The 12,589-nt window shown below is 46.6% G+C and overlaps 1 protein-coding gene across 1 annotated transcript; it reads right to left on the minus strand.

Moving 5' to 3' along the window:
• Positions 1 to 494: 494 nt before the first annotated feature.
• Positions 495 to 12,585, minus strand: LOC144246719 (transient receptor potential cation channel subfamily M member 8-like). Its single transcript, XM_077785223.2, has 6 exons — positions 12,543 to 12,585; positions 10,944 to 11,121; positions 8,362 to 8,552; positions 6,559 to 6,658; positions 5,327 to 5,360; positions 495 to 4,067 (listed from the first exon to the last, which is right to left on the minus strand). Exons 1-6 carry the CDS (start codon positions 12,583 to 12,585, stop codon positions 4,017 to 4,019), a joined length of 597 nt encoding a protein of 198 aa, XP_077641349.1. The 3' UTR covers positions 495 to 4,016.
• Positions 12,586 to 12,589: the final 4 nt, after the last annotated feature.

Raw genomic sequence — 12,589 nt, forward strand, 5'->3', positions numbered from 1 at the left:
ACAAACAGCGCCTGCAGGGCTCCCCTGCCCACCGTGAAGGTGCTGGCACCAAATCCTGGCGCTGGCCCTGGAGGGGCAGAGGGCCGGCTGCTGCCCGGGGAGCCGCGGTGCCGCCCCGCAGCCCCGCCGGGCCGCGGCTCCATCGGCCCCGGCTGGGCCGCAGGAGCCTGGAGCAGAGCCCGCGCGGCTTCTGGGAAGGGAGCAGCATGTGCAGCACGGGCTGGTGCCCCTGGCTGCAGCACTGCACACGGACTGACTCCAGAATTCAGACCTTACAGAACATGGTTGCACAGTTACATTCACACAACAATAGATCTCTACAGCTTCAGGCAATCACACAGCAGGTTTTTGTTGCCACGTGGCAGGGTGCTAGACATGCTGCAGCCTTCTTCAAAGTGTCACCTTCAGAAGCTGCTCTGAGTAAGGCCACAAGAACAGCCATTTCAAGTCCGCACACACACATAGCCCAGCAGAGGAAAGACAGGAAGGGTCTATTTATGATGTATTCCAGCAAAGGTTTATTGCATCCACCTGGCTGAAGGGATCAGGGACAAAGACCTGGCCATGTGCTCTGCACAAGGTTAAGCAGGGGTCAGTGGCCAATGGTCTGAGGGCACAGGGGCAGCACAAAGGGCAGAGCAAAGGGCATTGGCCTACAGGGAAGATGGGGCCGGCCACCAGGGATACCACAACCAACGAGGAAACAGGGAAAGGAAAAAATGCAAGAATTTGGGACACGGGGAAAGGAACTGGGGTGGATCCTGGTGTTGCAAGGCTCCATGGCAGAAGTCTTCTCTTTAAGCCTAGGTGGAGAGTCTATTGTATATTCTTCCAAGACAAGGCCCTTGGGATTTCCCAGAAGGGTTTAAAGCATTCCACAGGTTTTATATAGGAAGGGAGTGAACAAAAAGCACAATTTTCACATCCAAGGCAGACAAATGATATGGGAAAAATAATTTCCAGAAAGGAACCTTATCTCAAGAATTTATGATGCAGCTAACTGCCATGTGAATCAGTGAAAGCCCAGCTCCTTTATTTTTCAGCAGGAAATATTTCCACATGAAAACAAATACCACTGCTATTGTTAGTGCTGGAGCCCCCAGGATGATGTCATGCACAGCATACAGTACAGTTGGGTGATAAAATGCAGAGAGAAAAGAGCAGCAACCTCTCTGAATGTATCATATGGATATAAAACTTGCAGAGAGTATCCAAAGAGGGGAATGAAGATGATGAGGGGCCAGGAGGGCAAGCTGTATGAGGAACAGCTGAGGTCAATTGGCTTGTTCAGCTTGGAGAGAGGAGGAGGTCTCAGCATGACTGGCAGCTCTCTCCCAAAGGACAGCTCCAATCTCTGCTCTCTGTGACAGGGACAGCACCTGAGGGAGTGGCTGGAGCTGTGTCAGGGCAGGGTCAGGTGGAATTTTAGGAAAAGGTTTTCCCAGATGGTGCTGGCACACTGACCAGACGCCCTCAGGGAATGGGCACAGCCCCAGGCTGACAGAGCCCAAGGAACATTTGAACAATGCTCTCAGGGATGCATAGGATAGGATTGTTGGGATGTCTGTGCAGGACCAGGGGTTGGACTCCATGATCCTTGCAGGTCCTTTCCTCTGGTGAGTCTATGATTCCATGATTCCTAGACACTGGGAAGGAAGCTTGATACAATGCTTTGCCATGTAAATATATGCTATTTGTAGTGCTTTCAGCTGGCTATGCTCTCAGCTATACAAAAAAAAAAAAAAAAAAAAAAAAATAGTGACAGAATTCAGATGCTATTTTAGACAGAAAGAGCCACCTCACCATATCAAGCACTGCTCTGTTTAAAGGTTCCAACAATCTCTTCTCCATTTCCAGCTGCAAACATCAGCAAACACACATTGGAAAAGTCAAATGAATTCCAACATTCCCAGAATACAAATTTTCATGATTGAAACCAAGGAAGGATTGCCCACAAAGCCTTAGAAACAGTTCCTAGATAAATTAACGTCTCTCCCATGCAGGGCTGTAATAGCTGAACTTCTGCACTGCTGAAAGGTTCCGGGTAGAGGGGGAACAAGTCCACAATGTTCCTTTACAGTCTGAAATAGGGATGCAGGGTTGGACCAAAGGCTTTCCTTGGGGGGATGATGCTGAAATCCACTACATTCTGGCACACCAGCATTCCAGACCCCAGCAGGTCTGACAGCCCGTGCAAGGAACAAGCAAGATCCAGCTACTACAGGGCAGAACAGGAAGGGAGATTGATTCATTCAGACATGCAATTAGTACTTGAAGGAAACCCATGCACAGGTCCCTCCAAGTGAAATGGAAAAGCAAAGGGATTTTGGCAAGAGCAGCAGAACTCCTGGAAATAGGAGTGATTTGCAACAGCAGCTTAACAAGGACTAATTGCTGCCACTGGACCTTAGGGCAGATGAGAAGAGTTTGGGTAACACAGGAATCATGTCAGGAGATAAGCAGCCATCTCCAGTTTCACCACAACCTTGCAACAAGCAGAAAGGGCTGTTTGATCAACAAAAATAAAAATTGCAAGAAAATCCTGCTGACTCCTGCTGAGACATTGATACTCTGGTGCCTCCATTACCATCTGCTTGGGGGTTGCTGCCAGCTCTGAGCAATTATTCTTCATGAATTGGTACCTGTGTGAGCAACAGAAAGAATTGGTGAGTAGAACTCCCAGCCCACCTCAAGGCTTTGCTTTCATCCTCTCGACATCAGCTTGGGTGACTGGATGCCTTGTCCAGGGGAGGGTGTCCCTGCCCATGGCAGAGGGTGGAACTGGATGAGCTTTAAGGTCCCTTCCAACCCAAACCGCTCTGGGATTCTAGGATTCTTCTGAAGGCACTGCCATCCATCATGAGAGGTCCCTTTCCACAAGCTCCACCATAAACTACTGTCCCTTGTCCCAGGCTGCCCCCCTGTATCTAATTACAACCTGTTTTCCAGCCACATTGCAGCTCCCTTTGATCAGCACTGGCACTGTTTGAGCAGCACTGGACTAAATGGCCTCCAGAGTTCCACTATTTTACAGCCTATTTTTTAGGCAACTTGGAGTCCAGCACATCCCAGAAGCACCCAGGAACTGGTGATCCTTGTAGATTTTATTAGGTGGTTGCAAGTCATTCATGACTAAAAGGCACTCAGTTCAAGTGAATATCCAGTTCTCCCAGGAAAAGAGTGAGCGGACTGGGGAATGTTTGGCACAGGTTTAAGGTCTCTTGGACGAAACCACTCTGTGGAAGAAAGAGCAAGGCCGTAATGTCCGGGCTGATCAAGTTGTTCCAGATTATCCCATTCAACAGTTACACTTCTTAACCTGCTGTCTCTAAAGGTGACAGTGTTCTCTGCATCAATATTCTGTCTGCTTTTCACATCCCACTGTGGGACCCAAAACAATTCTTTCTTGAAACTGGAGGCAAAAGGACACAAGGCTGATGACCCGACACTCAAACTGGACCTGAGGCTTTGGGTCAGCTCCTCACACTGCAGCTTATTGTACAGGACACAGGAAGGCTACAGCAATCCAGCCTAATGCCCCACTTTGATAGTGGAAAAATAAACCTTACTCCTGCCCTCACTTCTGTCTTTTCTATTTGGATTGCCTGCTCTTCAGAGTTAAAAGATACCAAGGGTAAAGGATCCAGCACAGCAGCTCCTCAATTTCTAGAGGCCCTCCAACAAAAAGACAACTAAAATAACCTTGGGTTAGTCACAGTTATTCAGAGGCACGTGGGCAAAACAAGGTATTTTAAACAGTGCCAAAAATTGATAGAAACCCCAGATGGAAAACTGTATTTTTCATAAAGAAAAACACAAATGAGGAAGAGAAGTTGGGTCTCGTTTCTTCCCCAGTATCAGACAATATGAATACAACCATCAACAATTAATACTAGCTCTTCTTTCAAAGACACACCAATTTAACACCACAAATGCTGGTAATTTTTTCAAGGCAGACAATGGATTTAAAGAGGGCTTACCCTGCTCCAGTAGCTGCTCTTGAATTTCAGTTCCACTTATTTAATTTTACTGGAAATCTCTTTCAGAAGGCCTTTCAAATCAGAGAGCTTAAAAAAAAAAAAAAAAAGGAGGTTATTTTTGTAAAGTCCATCTAGCTGAAGGAATGCAATGCTAATGAGCAATGAAAGTAACAAGTAATTGCCTCTGCAAGTATTACACCCAATGCAAGAGTGCTCGAGAGGACAGTACCAAGTACAATGTTCATCAGGGCAATTAATGCAGCAAGCCCTGCTGCCTCTATTTCAGTGAGTTAACCAGCAGTTACCAGACGAGAAAAGCAAGAGATGGGTATTTATTTTCAGGAGAGAATTAAGGTTAGCAGATCTCCTTTCAGTTTCAAGAGCAGCATCACTAACCACATACTCACTCACCACTTCCCCTTCAGTCTGGAAGCAAGCTATTATTTTGCAATCTAAATGATTTGACAGTAACCAAAAAAAGTACTCTGAAGTATATGTGGGTCTTTTCACCTGAGCTTCTTAAAAAGTCTGTGCTTCATACCAAAGCCACTCCCCACTTCAGAGGCCAAACAGATAATTCAGTCAAGCCTCAGAAAATAACCATTGTGAACAGACATACCCATTTCAACATCACAGTCATAAAAAATTATTTGTATGGCAATTCTCATAATGTGCTCTCTGGTATACGGGTAGCCTTATATTGCTTAATTACACCATGCCAACACCACCAGAAGCTAAACTTGACAGACACCTTTGGGACGGGGACATGTCAAGTGTGTGACACCCCTTCTTCCCACTGGCGTTTCATGGACCTGTTAGACAGCGGAATGTTGCAGTTTAAGATGGAAATTACTTCTGCTTTAGTCCATCTCAAAAGGAATATTGAGAAACACTCCTCCAGTGCTAAGCAAGTGTCTTTGTTTCATTTCCCTGCACATTAGAAAGCTCTTGTGGCTTGGAAGGGATCTCACAGCTCATTTTTGGCTGCTCCAACCCCATCCAGCCTGGCTTTGGATACTTCCAAGGATCCAGGGGCAGCCACAGCTTCTCTGGGTACCCTGTTCCAGGGTGGGCCCAAACTCACAGCCAAGAATTTCTTCCCATTATCCCATCTAATCCTCCTCTCAGTTCAAAACCATTCCCTTCTGTCCTAATCACTACATGCCCTACACACTCCTATCTATGGAATCAAAAGAGCACAGTAAAAAAGCCCAATTAAAATGGGGTCCTGGTGACAGTGACAAAGACTGCACACAACTCTGGGAGGCTCATTTTCCTTGCCATGGCACACCCCCTGCTTTACCAGAGAGAATCACATTTCCCGGAGCGATCTGGGACAGAAGTACCTTTGCATCCAGTTGTCTGAATCGATGCACTATCCTAGAAGCAGAAGGAGAACACGAAGCAATGGGATCAGTCTGGATACCAAGGAAAACTTGGCTAATTACCACACCCCAACTCCCCCCCAGTGCTCCATCCTCCCAGGGAGGCAGGGCTGCACGTGACTGGCATCATTTTTAGTACAAGTACATTAACTAACATGCAAATTACTATTAGTAGTATGCTATTACATTTTCCTTCTCAAGACATTTTTGCTTCCAGTACCAAGGAAATGTTTTTGGTATTTGTTTGGCTTCTTACGCAATGCTGTTTGTCTCTGGGTAGTCTTAACCTAAACACTTATTTGTGGACGGCAATGTTCATGCCCACAGATATGGAAGGGTCTGGTTTTTCTTGTCCATTCCTATCAGCTCTCTCTGATTAAGAGAAATATTCAAGCTGCCAGAAGTTAGCAAAGTTAAGCAATCATACAGAGCAGGTTTTGTTCTCTAGCAGTGTTCCGTTTTCTTGCTTTCTTTCAGTTTTTGTTGGTTTTTTTTTTTCCTCTTAAACTGTTACTCTGAAAACAGTGAGACAGATCCCAAATGTTTCCATGAGCTGGCAGTCAAAGAAATATCCAAGCGTAAGTCTCCAAAGTTTCAAATACCATGATTCTAAAGACCATCTTCCCCTCCTCAGAGGTCTCCACAACTCATGCTACTAATTACACATCTCCATTTGGATTACTGCTGTGGGAATGTCTGAGATTCCAGGTCCAACAGTAAACATTCTCTGCTAAATGTAAAATCATAGAATTATTTGAGTTGGAAAAGATCGAGTCCAACCAATTCCACCACTAACTCAGGTCCCCAAGTGCCATATCCACACAGCTTTTAAATCCCCACGCCGAGATGGGGGTGCCACCACTGCCTTGGGCAGTCTGTTCCAGGGCTGGACAACCCTTTCCATAAAGAACTTTTTCCTAATATCCAGCCTAAACTAATGCTACAGCAAGAGTCAGCTGTGGCACTGCTTCCCATGATAAGATCTCAAAACACCATGGGAAGACTTTTTTTTTGTCTTCTCTTCAGCAAACAAAAAAAAGCACCATTTCACTTCAGAAATAAAAAGCACATTTATGCTGAGTTTATTTACTTACTCATTAGTTTGTAAACACCTAGAGCTGCTGAAAATGTGCCTTCACTAGAAATGTTCAAGAGAAAAGTAAGAGAATGAAGACAAAGATAGGCAGGCTTACTCTTCTGATGAATCATTTGCTTTTGTATTGATTTTGACAAGGTAATTTTCCTTCATGACAGCTTCCCATGCCAGGATTTCATTGTCCTCATTTCTTGAGCCTGGGAAATGTATTTGAAAGAAAAATACTTAATTTGTGTTCGAAAGCCAAGGTGCAAAGCGGCTGGGTCAGTGTGTACATTCAGAGGTTAATGATTCCCTTCTCCACATCCTGAGCACTCACAGCCCCACTGCCCACCTGTGACTCAGCTCTCACAGATGTGACACTAACGCCTTTCACTGAATGCTCCTGGCAACCAGAGTCACTTAAAAACACAAAATACGAGCAAACATAAAACCCAAAACCCACCAAATAAGCAAACACAAAACCAACCCACAACCTTACAAGCTCCAGAAGTCTTTCTGTACTTTTTTTGAGTCTTGGTTAACACAGGTGCCTCTGCTTCAACAGGTACAGGATATTCTAGCAAGATCCCGTCTGGGTTTGAGCTTTCCATTTGTTTCTACATTACCCCATATTGGATCATTAGGAGTAACACTTCTAAGGACCATGATATATGATTTTTGATTGAACTGAAACACTCCAGAATGATGAAGAATTGTCTTCTCTATGAAGCATTTTGTGGTGGTTTTGTAAATTCAAGAGCTGATACAGAGGAGCCCACTTTGAGGCATCGTAGTCTTCCAGGGTAATACTTCAGCATTTTGTCATGTTCCAAAAGGACACAATACACCACAGGGGTTTAAATAAAAAAATAAAATAAACTGAGACAGAAGAAGCCCCAGGCTGGTGAATGGATGAAGTCCCTTTCTTCCACCCAGTGCTCCTCTGACCTCACAAACCCCTCAGCTGTTCCCCCACAATCCAACAAGCATCTAAGCACTCAAATCCCAACCATTTCCATAAGAGTTAAAGGGGAAGGCAGGATTTTACCACAGTCAATACATCAGTGTGCTTCCTCTGCAGTTCTCAGTTCCTATCATCAGCAAAACCACAACCATTTTCTGGCTCTAATTAACTCTCCCATTCTTTCAGAGCTGCAACATCAACTGTGCATCATTTGAGCAGGAATTTCTGCTACCCAACAGCTTCCCCAGCAAGAAATCCACACAGCAATTTAGACAGCCAAAATGATTTAGTGCTAAACAATTTTATATGCCAAAGAAGGCCCTTCCTCCTAAACTGGTAACAAATCCAGCTTCTGCTGCAGGGCACCAGGCAGGTTACTGATGGATGGGAAAAAGCCTGTCAATTAATTCAATTTATTCTCTCTCAGCTGAGAAAACACTATATTTGCTGGAGAGGCAGGGGGGAAGGCTTGTTAAAACAATTCCTATCTGTGTCCCCCAACAGAAAAAGGAGAAATAGCTTGAGCATTGACTTGTCACATTTTTGAGGTGGTTTGGCTACATGGAAACTGTTTGTTCTCTTTCAGTCACTCCCTAGCAAGAAGAATGAATTACAAAAAAGCCAAACCCACAACCTTGCAAAGCTGAGAAACAGCATAAGCAGCCCTAAAGAGTTAGGATTAATCTGAAGTCTTAATGAGTTACACACACAAGGCAATTCTACATGGAAATGGCTTAGATAAGAGAGCACTGGATAAATATCACTTGAAAACTTGAATCTTACTGAAGAGATTTCCAGCAGCACAGTGGATTTGCATGACAGAGGTCTACATGGCCCTTGGAAATCTCCCAGCACAGCACAAAATGCCTGGAATAAGCACAGGATGCCACGCAGGAACTGCAATGCACCTGCTGCAGAGATGACTTTTGGGCAACAAGGAAAAATCCAACTCACAACAAATGGATGGCTCTTTGCTTTCTTTGTTACAGCAGCACTTGAAGCATTTCCTCAGCACCATGAATATGTAGGCAAAGATGACAAAGGGGAAGGGGATGGTCAGGCGACTGCAGTATTCCTGCACCAGGAAAAAGCGTTGGAACTTCCACACCTGGTCATTGTTCTCTTGCACTGATCCAACAGTGTAACTGATGGGAAAGAGAGAACACAACCAGGATGAGTTGGTCACCAAAGAGCTGCATCAGAGCCAACAACAGAGCATTCCTCTACTGTACCAGGGCATGGTTTTATAGTCACAGAATCCCAGAGTAGTTTGGCTTGGGAAGGACCTTAAAGCTCACCCCATTCCATCCCCTGCCATGGGCAGGGACACCTTCTATCATCCCAGGTTGTTCCAAGCCCCATCTAACCTGGCCTTGGACACTGCCAGGGATCCAGGGGCAGCCACAGCTGCTCTGGGCACCCTGTGCCAGGGCCTGCCCACCCTCACAGGGGACAATTCCTTCCCAGTATCCCATCCATCCATGCTCTCTGGCAGTGGAAGCCATTCCCTGTGTCCTGTCCCTCCATGCCTTATCCCCAGTTCCTCTCCAGCTCTCCTGGAGCCGCTTTAGTCCCTGCAAGGGGCTCTGAGCTCTCCCTGGAGCCTTTTTCTCCCCAGGTGAGCACCCTCAGCTCTCCTAGCCTGGCTCCATTCCCTTTGAGAATCTCCTCTGGACTCATTCTGGCAGCTCCATGTCCCTCTGATGTTAGGAGCCCTAGTCATTCTGAAGGTAGTAATTTTTATTAACCAGGAGGTTATTTAGTTTGTTCTCCTCCTTAGAGAGTAATTCACAAATGGGTGGAATTAAAACAGTAGGAAAAAAACCCCTTGAAGTTACAAATAAACAGGAAAATATATGAATAGGAAGAAAATACTCCATGTATTTTTACTACCTCAGCTCTAACCAGTCTTCTTCTAGCCTAGACACATGAGAACAGGATGCTTCTTCACAAGATATTGTGTCTTATTAACTGAGCAGATAACTGCTTTCTTAGGAAAAAGCCCAAACCTAAAATGAGAACACTTACAAGAAATTTAAAAGCTCCTGAGATTTATAGTAGACGTATTAAGGACACTGCAGGCACAGATCAAACCCACAGCACAAGGCACTGTATGGACCCTGCAAAGCAACAACCACAGGTGTAAGCAGCTCCCAGGCTGCCTGACCTTTCAGTGTGACATTAAGTGGCAGATGGATGCTCCCAAAATGCCTCTGCTGAGAGCCTAACGCACCTTTATGTGAGATAAATGCAAACCTTCACCTGGTGGAGATTCTCTTTTTGTGTAAAAGATAGATGCAACTGGTGAAAACTAGAGGGTTTTTTACTGGCATAACAGCATAAACCAGAGCATTTACCATCAGGTACTGTTAAAGTAAGTGTTCTAGCAAATATTAAAGGTTTTAGGGTAGAGCTGGCTTACTGCTGTATACTTTCCTTCATTGTTGAAAGGTACTTGCACCCTTCCTAGGGAGTATGAGCATGCTTGTCTCTCCCCAGGCACAGATATGCTTTACCTATCTTGGATGCCTTGCCAAAAATAGTATTTCTGATTTTCTTTAGATTCTAGGTCAGCCTGGGGAAGAGGGGTCAGAGCAGAACCTAAATCTGAGGCATTCTCAACTTATCACTCTCTAGCATCTCATCTCAGGCCAGGAAACACTGGCAGCGTCATTCAGCTGAGAGATGCTCTTGAGCAGCACCAGGAGTCCTGTCAATACTCCTGTTGCCAAAGCAACTTCCTGCCAAGGTACCATCAAATCACAAAAATAAACTTGTGGTCCTCAAGAAGGCTGGTCAGAGGTTTTGAGTACTCTTGTCATGAGTGTAAAGCAGAAAAGGACAAGGGCTGGGAATGGGAACAGAGGCACAACACCAATCCAGCTGCATTCCCAAGTGAGACATGAAGGCAACACACCCCCAAAATCTGATATGAGGAACTTCCCATGATTAAATCAACTCTGTGCCACAGCTTGCAGAGGATGCAACAAAGATTTCTGGGAGAAGCTGAGGAAGACATTCCCTGACCTTGCTGGTCTAGAGGTGATGGCACTTCTCAAGACAAAGTCCTTTTGCATGTCCCAGGGGGATGTGGCCCATTGCCTGTGGTCTAAGTCAGAACAATAAATGGCAGGTCCATCAAATCAGTACCAGACTTATCCTCACCACACAGCAGCTCAGGTTAATAAAACCACAGTGTCCTGAAGAGTGATGATAACTCATTTACTCACTCTGCTGCTCAAGCAAGGTCACTTGGGTAGCAACTCACATTTCGGTAAGGCTCTGACCCAGCATCACCCCCTGTGATGGGTTTGCTGGGGTTTGCACCACACCCACAGTGCAGAGGATGCTTAGAGATGGAGGCAAAGGACAGGCAGCAATCCCTCCCCAGGACACTGCACCAGTTTCCCCCAGGCTGCTGTGACAGATGCAGAGGCGAGGCTTGGCTTCCTGCTGTTTTCCAGCACTCCAGTCTCTTCCCCAGAGCTATGTCAGTGCAGGGATGACCAGGAAGCCACGGCTCCTTCGTTACGTACCCGAACATGGCCACGAGCAGGTTGACCAGGAGGATGTTGGTGGAGAGCATGTAAATGCACACAAGGGGAATGGTGATCCACTCCGGGAAGCGGGGCTGGTTGTTGGCATCCAGCTCCACGCACAAGGGCTTGGACTTGTTCCCAGAAAAAGTGCAGTGGTCGAAGTTGTAGATGGTACCTCAGAGAGGGGAGAGCAAACAGTGAGCTCCTCGTTCTGCTGGTCCTGCCCTCATCCCTCCATTCCTGCTCCCCGTTAGACTTGGAGGCAGGGGGCAAATGCAATTGGTACAAACAAAACTAGTGATAAAGTCCACAACCTGAGGATTCGAGGTATTGGTAGTAGTCCGGTTGAAATGATAGCTGCTCCTCTTGCAGTGGCTGATGAATTGCAGCTGAAGTGGTGATCTTTAGAAGGGTATAGTTTTCTCTGAAGATCTGGTGGCAGTGCAGCCGGTCTTCCTCTGCGCCGGGGCCGCCTCCGAGCTCCGCCGCCGCCGCCTCACCGCGCTCCAGCCGCTTCTCTGGGAATCTTGCCGAAGGAGCTGCTTCTCTGGGAAATCCCGCAAAGAGAGAGAGCTGCTTCTCTGGGAATCCCGTAAAGAGAGAGAGAGATGCTTTGTCTCCAAAAAGGTACCACTTTATACAATAAAAGAGTGCTTGGCTTCCCCCTCTGGGTGGAGCATCTCACAGTGGGATGATGTTACGTTTACCAGCCCTGCAAGTGAGTCAGTCAATGGCCCATTAACAAACCATTACCTCTTCGGAGCAAACCATTGTTCTTGGAAGAAATAACAAACCTGCCCAACCTCCAACAGATGGCAAATAGAATACAAGCTTATCTTACAAACCAGGACAGTACTTTAAAATCTAAAACTCTAAACTATGCTCCACTTAGCTGAACATGTCTGCTTTAAAAGATAGATTCACATTCTCAATTCAAGCACCTAAGTTTGGAAGCCTTTTCCAAGGTCTCACATCAAATCCTGTAAATCTGAGGATTCTAAGCCTTCACTTACAGGCCCGAAGATCTGAGAATTCCTTGCATTTCGTTTTCCAACACTGATGGTGTTAGAGAATGCCCAGGATCTGTTTTATAAGTCAGCTCTGGCAGGAGCAAATTGGCTGCCTGAGGGCTGCTTGTGGCCTCTGACACCCAATTGCTCAGGGCTTCCCACTGCCCCAGTCCCTCCGGGTCTCCCCCAGCCCGGCCAACCTGCCCGGCAGCGGTGCTGCAGCCCCACAGGAGCTCCAGAGGAGCCCCACCAAGAGGCACCTCAGAGCCCTCAACCATCCAGCCAGCAACACACGGGCAGGAGGACACGGATGGTGCTTCCTGCCTGGGACAGGGCTTGTGGCCATCTCCAGGCACCGCTCTCGCAGGGATCCCTGCAGCTCTGGCCTTGCCCACCCGCTCTGTGGGCAGCAAAAGGCTTCAGCAGAGCCACCAAAGGCCAAGGGGCTTTTGGCCATTTTCCCTGCAACCCTGCATGCCTGGGCACCTTGCTGAGCACAAGCTAACTTTTCCCCCTTAAGGGCCTCAGGCCCCCTCTGCTTGCTGTGCTACTGAGCACAAGCACCCTTTTCACCCTTTCCTCCCACTTGCCCTGCAGACCCTGTGCAGCAAAGAATAGCTCTTGGGCATCTGT

This window comes from Lonchura striata, chromosome 7 (genome assembly GCF_050655825.1).
Source record: "Lonchura striata isolate lonStrDom1 chromosome 7, ASM5065582v1, whole genome shotgun sequence".
Classification (NCBI taxonomy): Eukaryota; Metazoa; Chordata; class Aves; order Passeriformes; family Estrildidae; genus Lonchura; species Lonchura striata.

Bases quoted from the DNA above. Each gene is read 5' to 3' on its own strand.
- LOC144246719 (XM_077785223.2), bottom strand. From the start codon at position 12,585: ATGCCCAAGAGCTATTCTTTGCTGCACAGGGTCTGCAGGGCAA. The intron at 8,553-10,943 runs GTACGTAACGAA...CTTTCCCATCAG, and splicing joins CTGCTCGTGGCCATGTTCGG to TTACACTGTTGGATCAGTGC. The intron at 6,659-8,361 runs GTGAGTTGGATT...TACATTTCCCAG, and splicing joins CAAAGAGCCATCCATTTGTT to GCTCAAGAAATGAGGACAAT.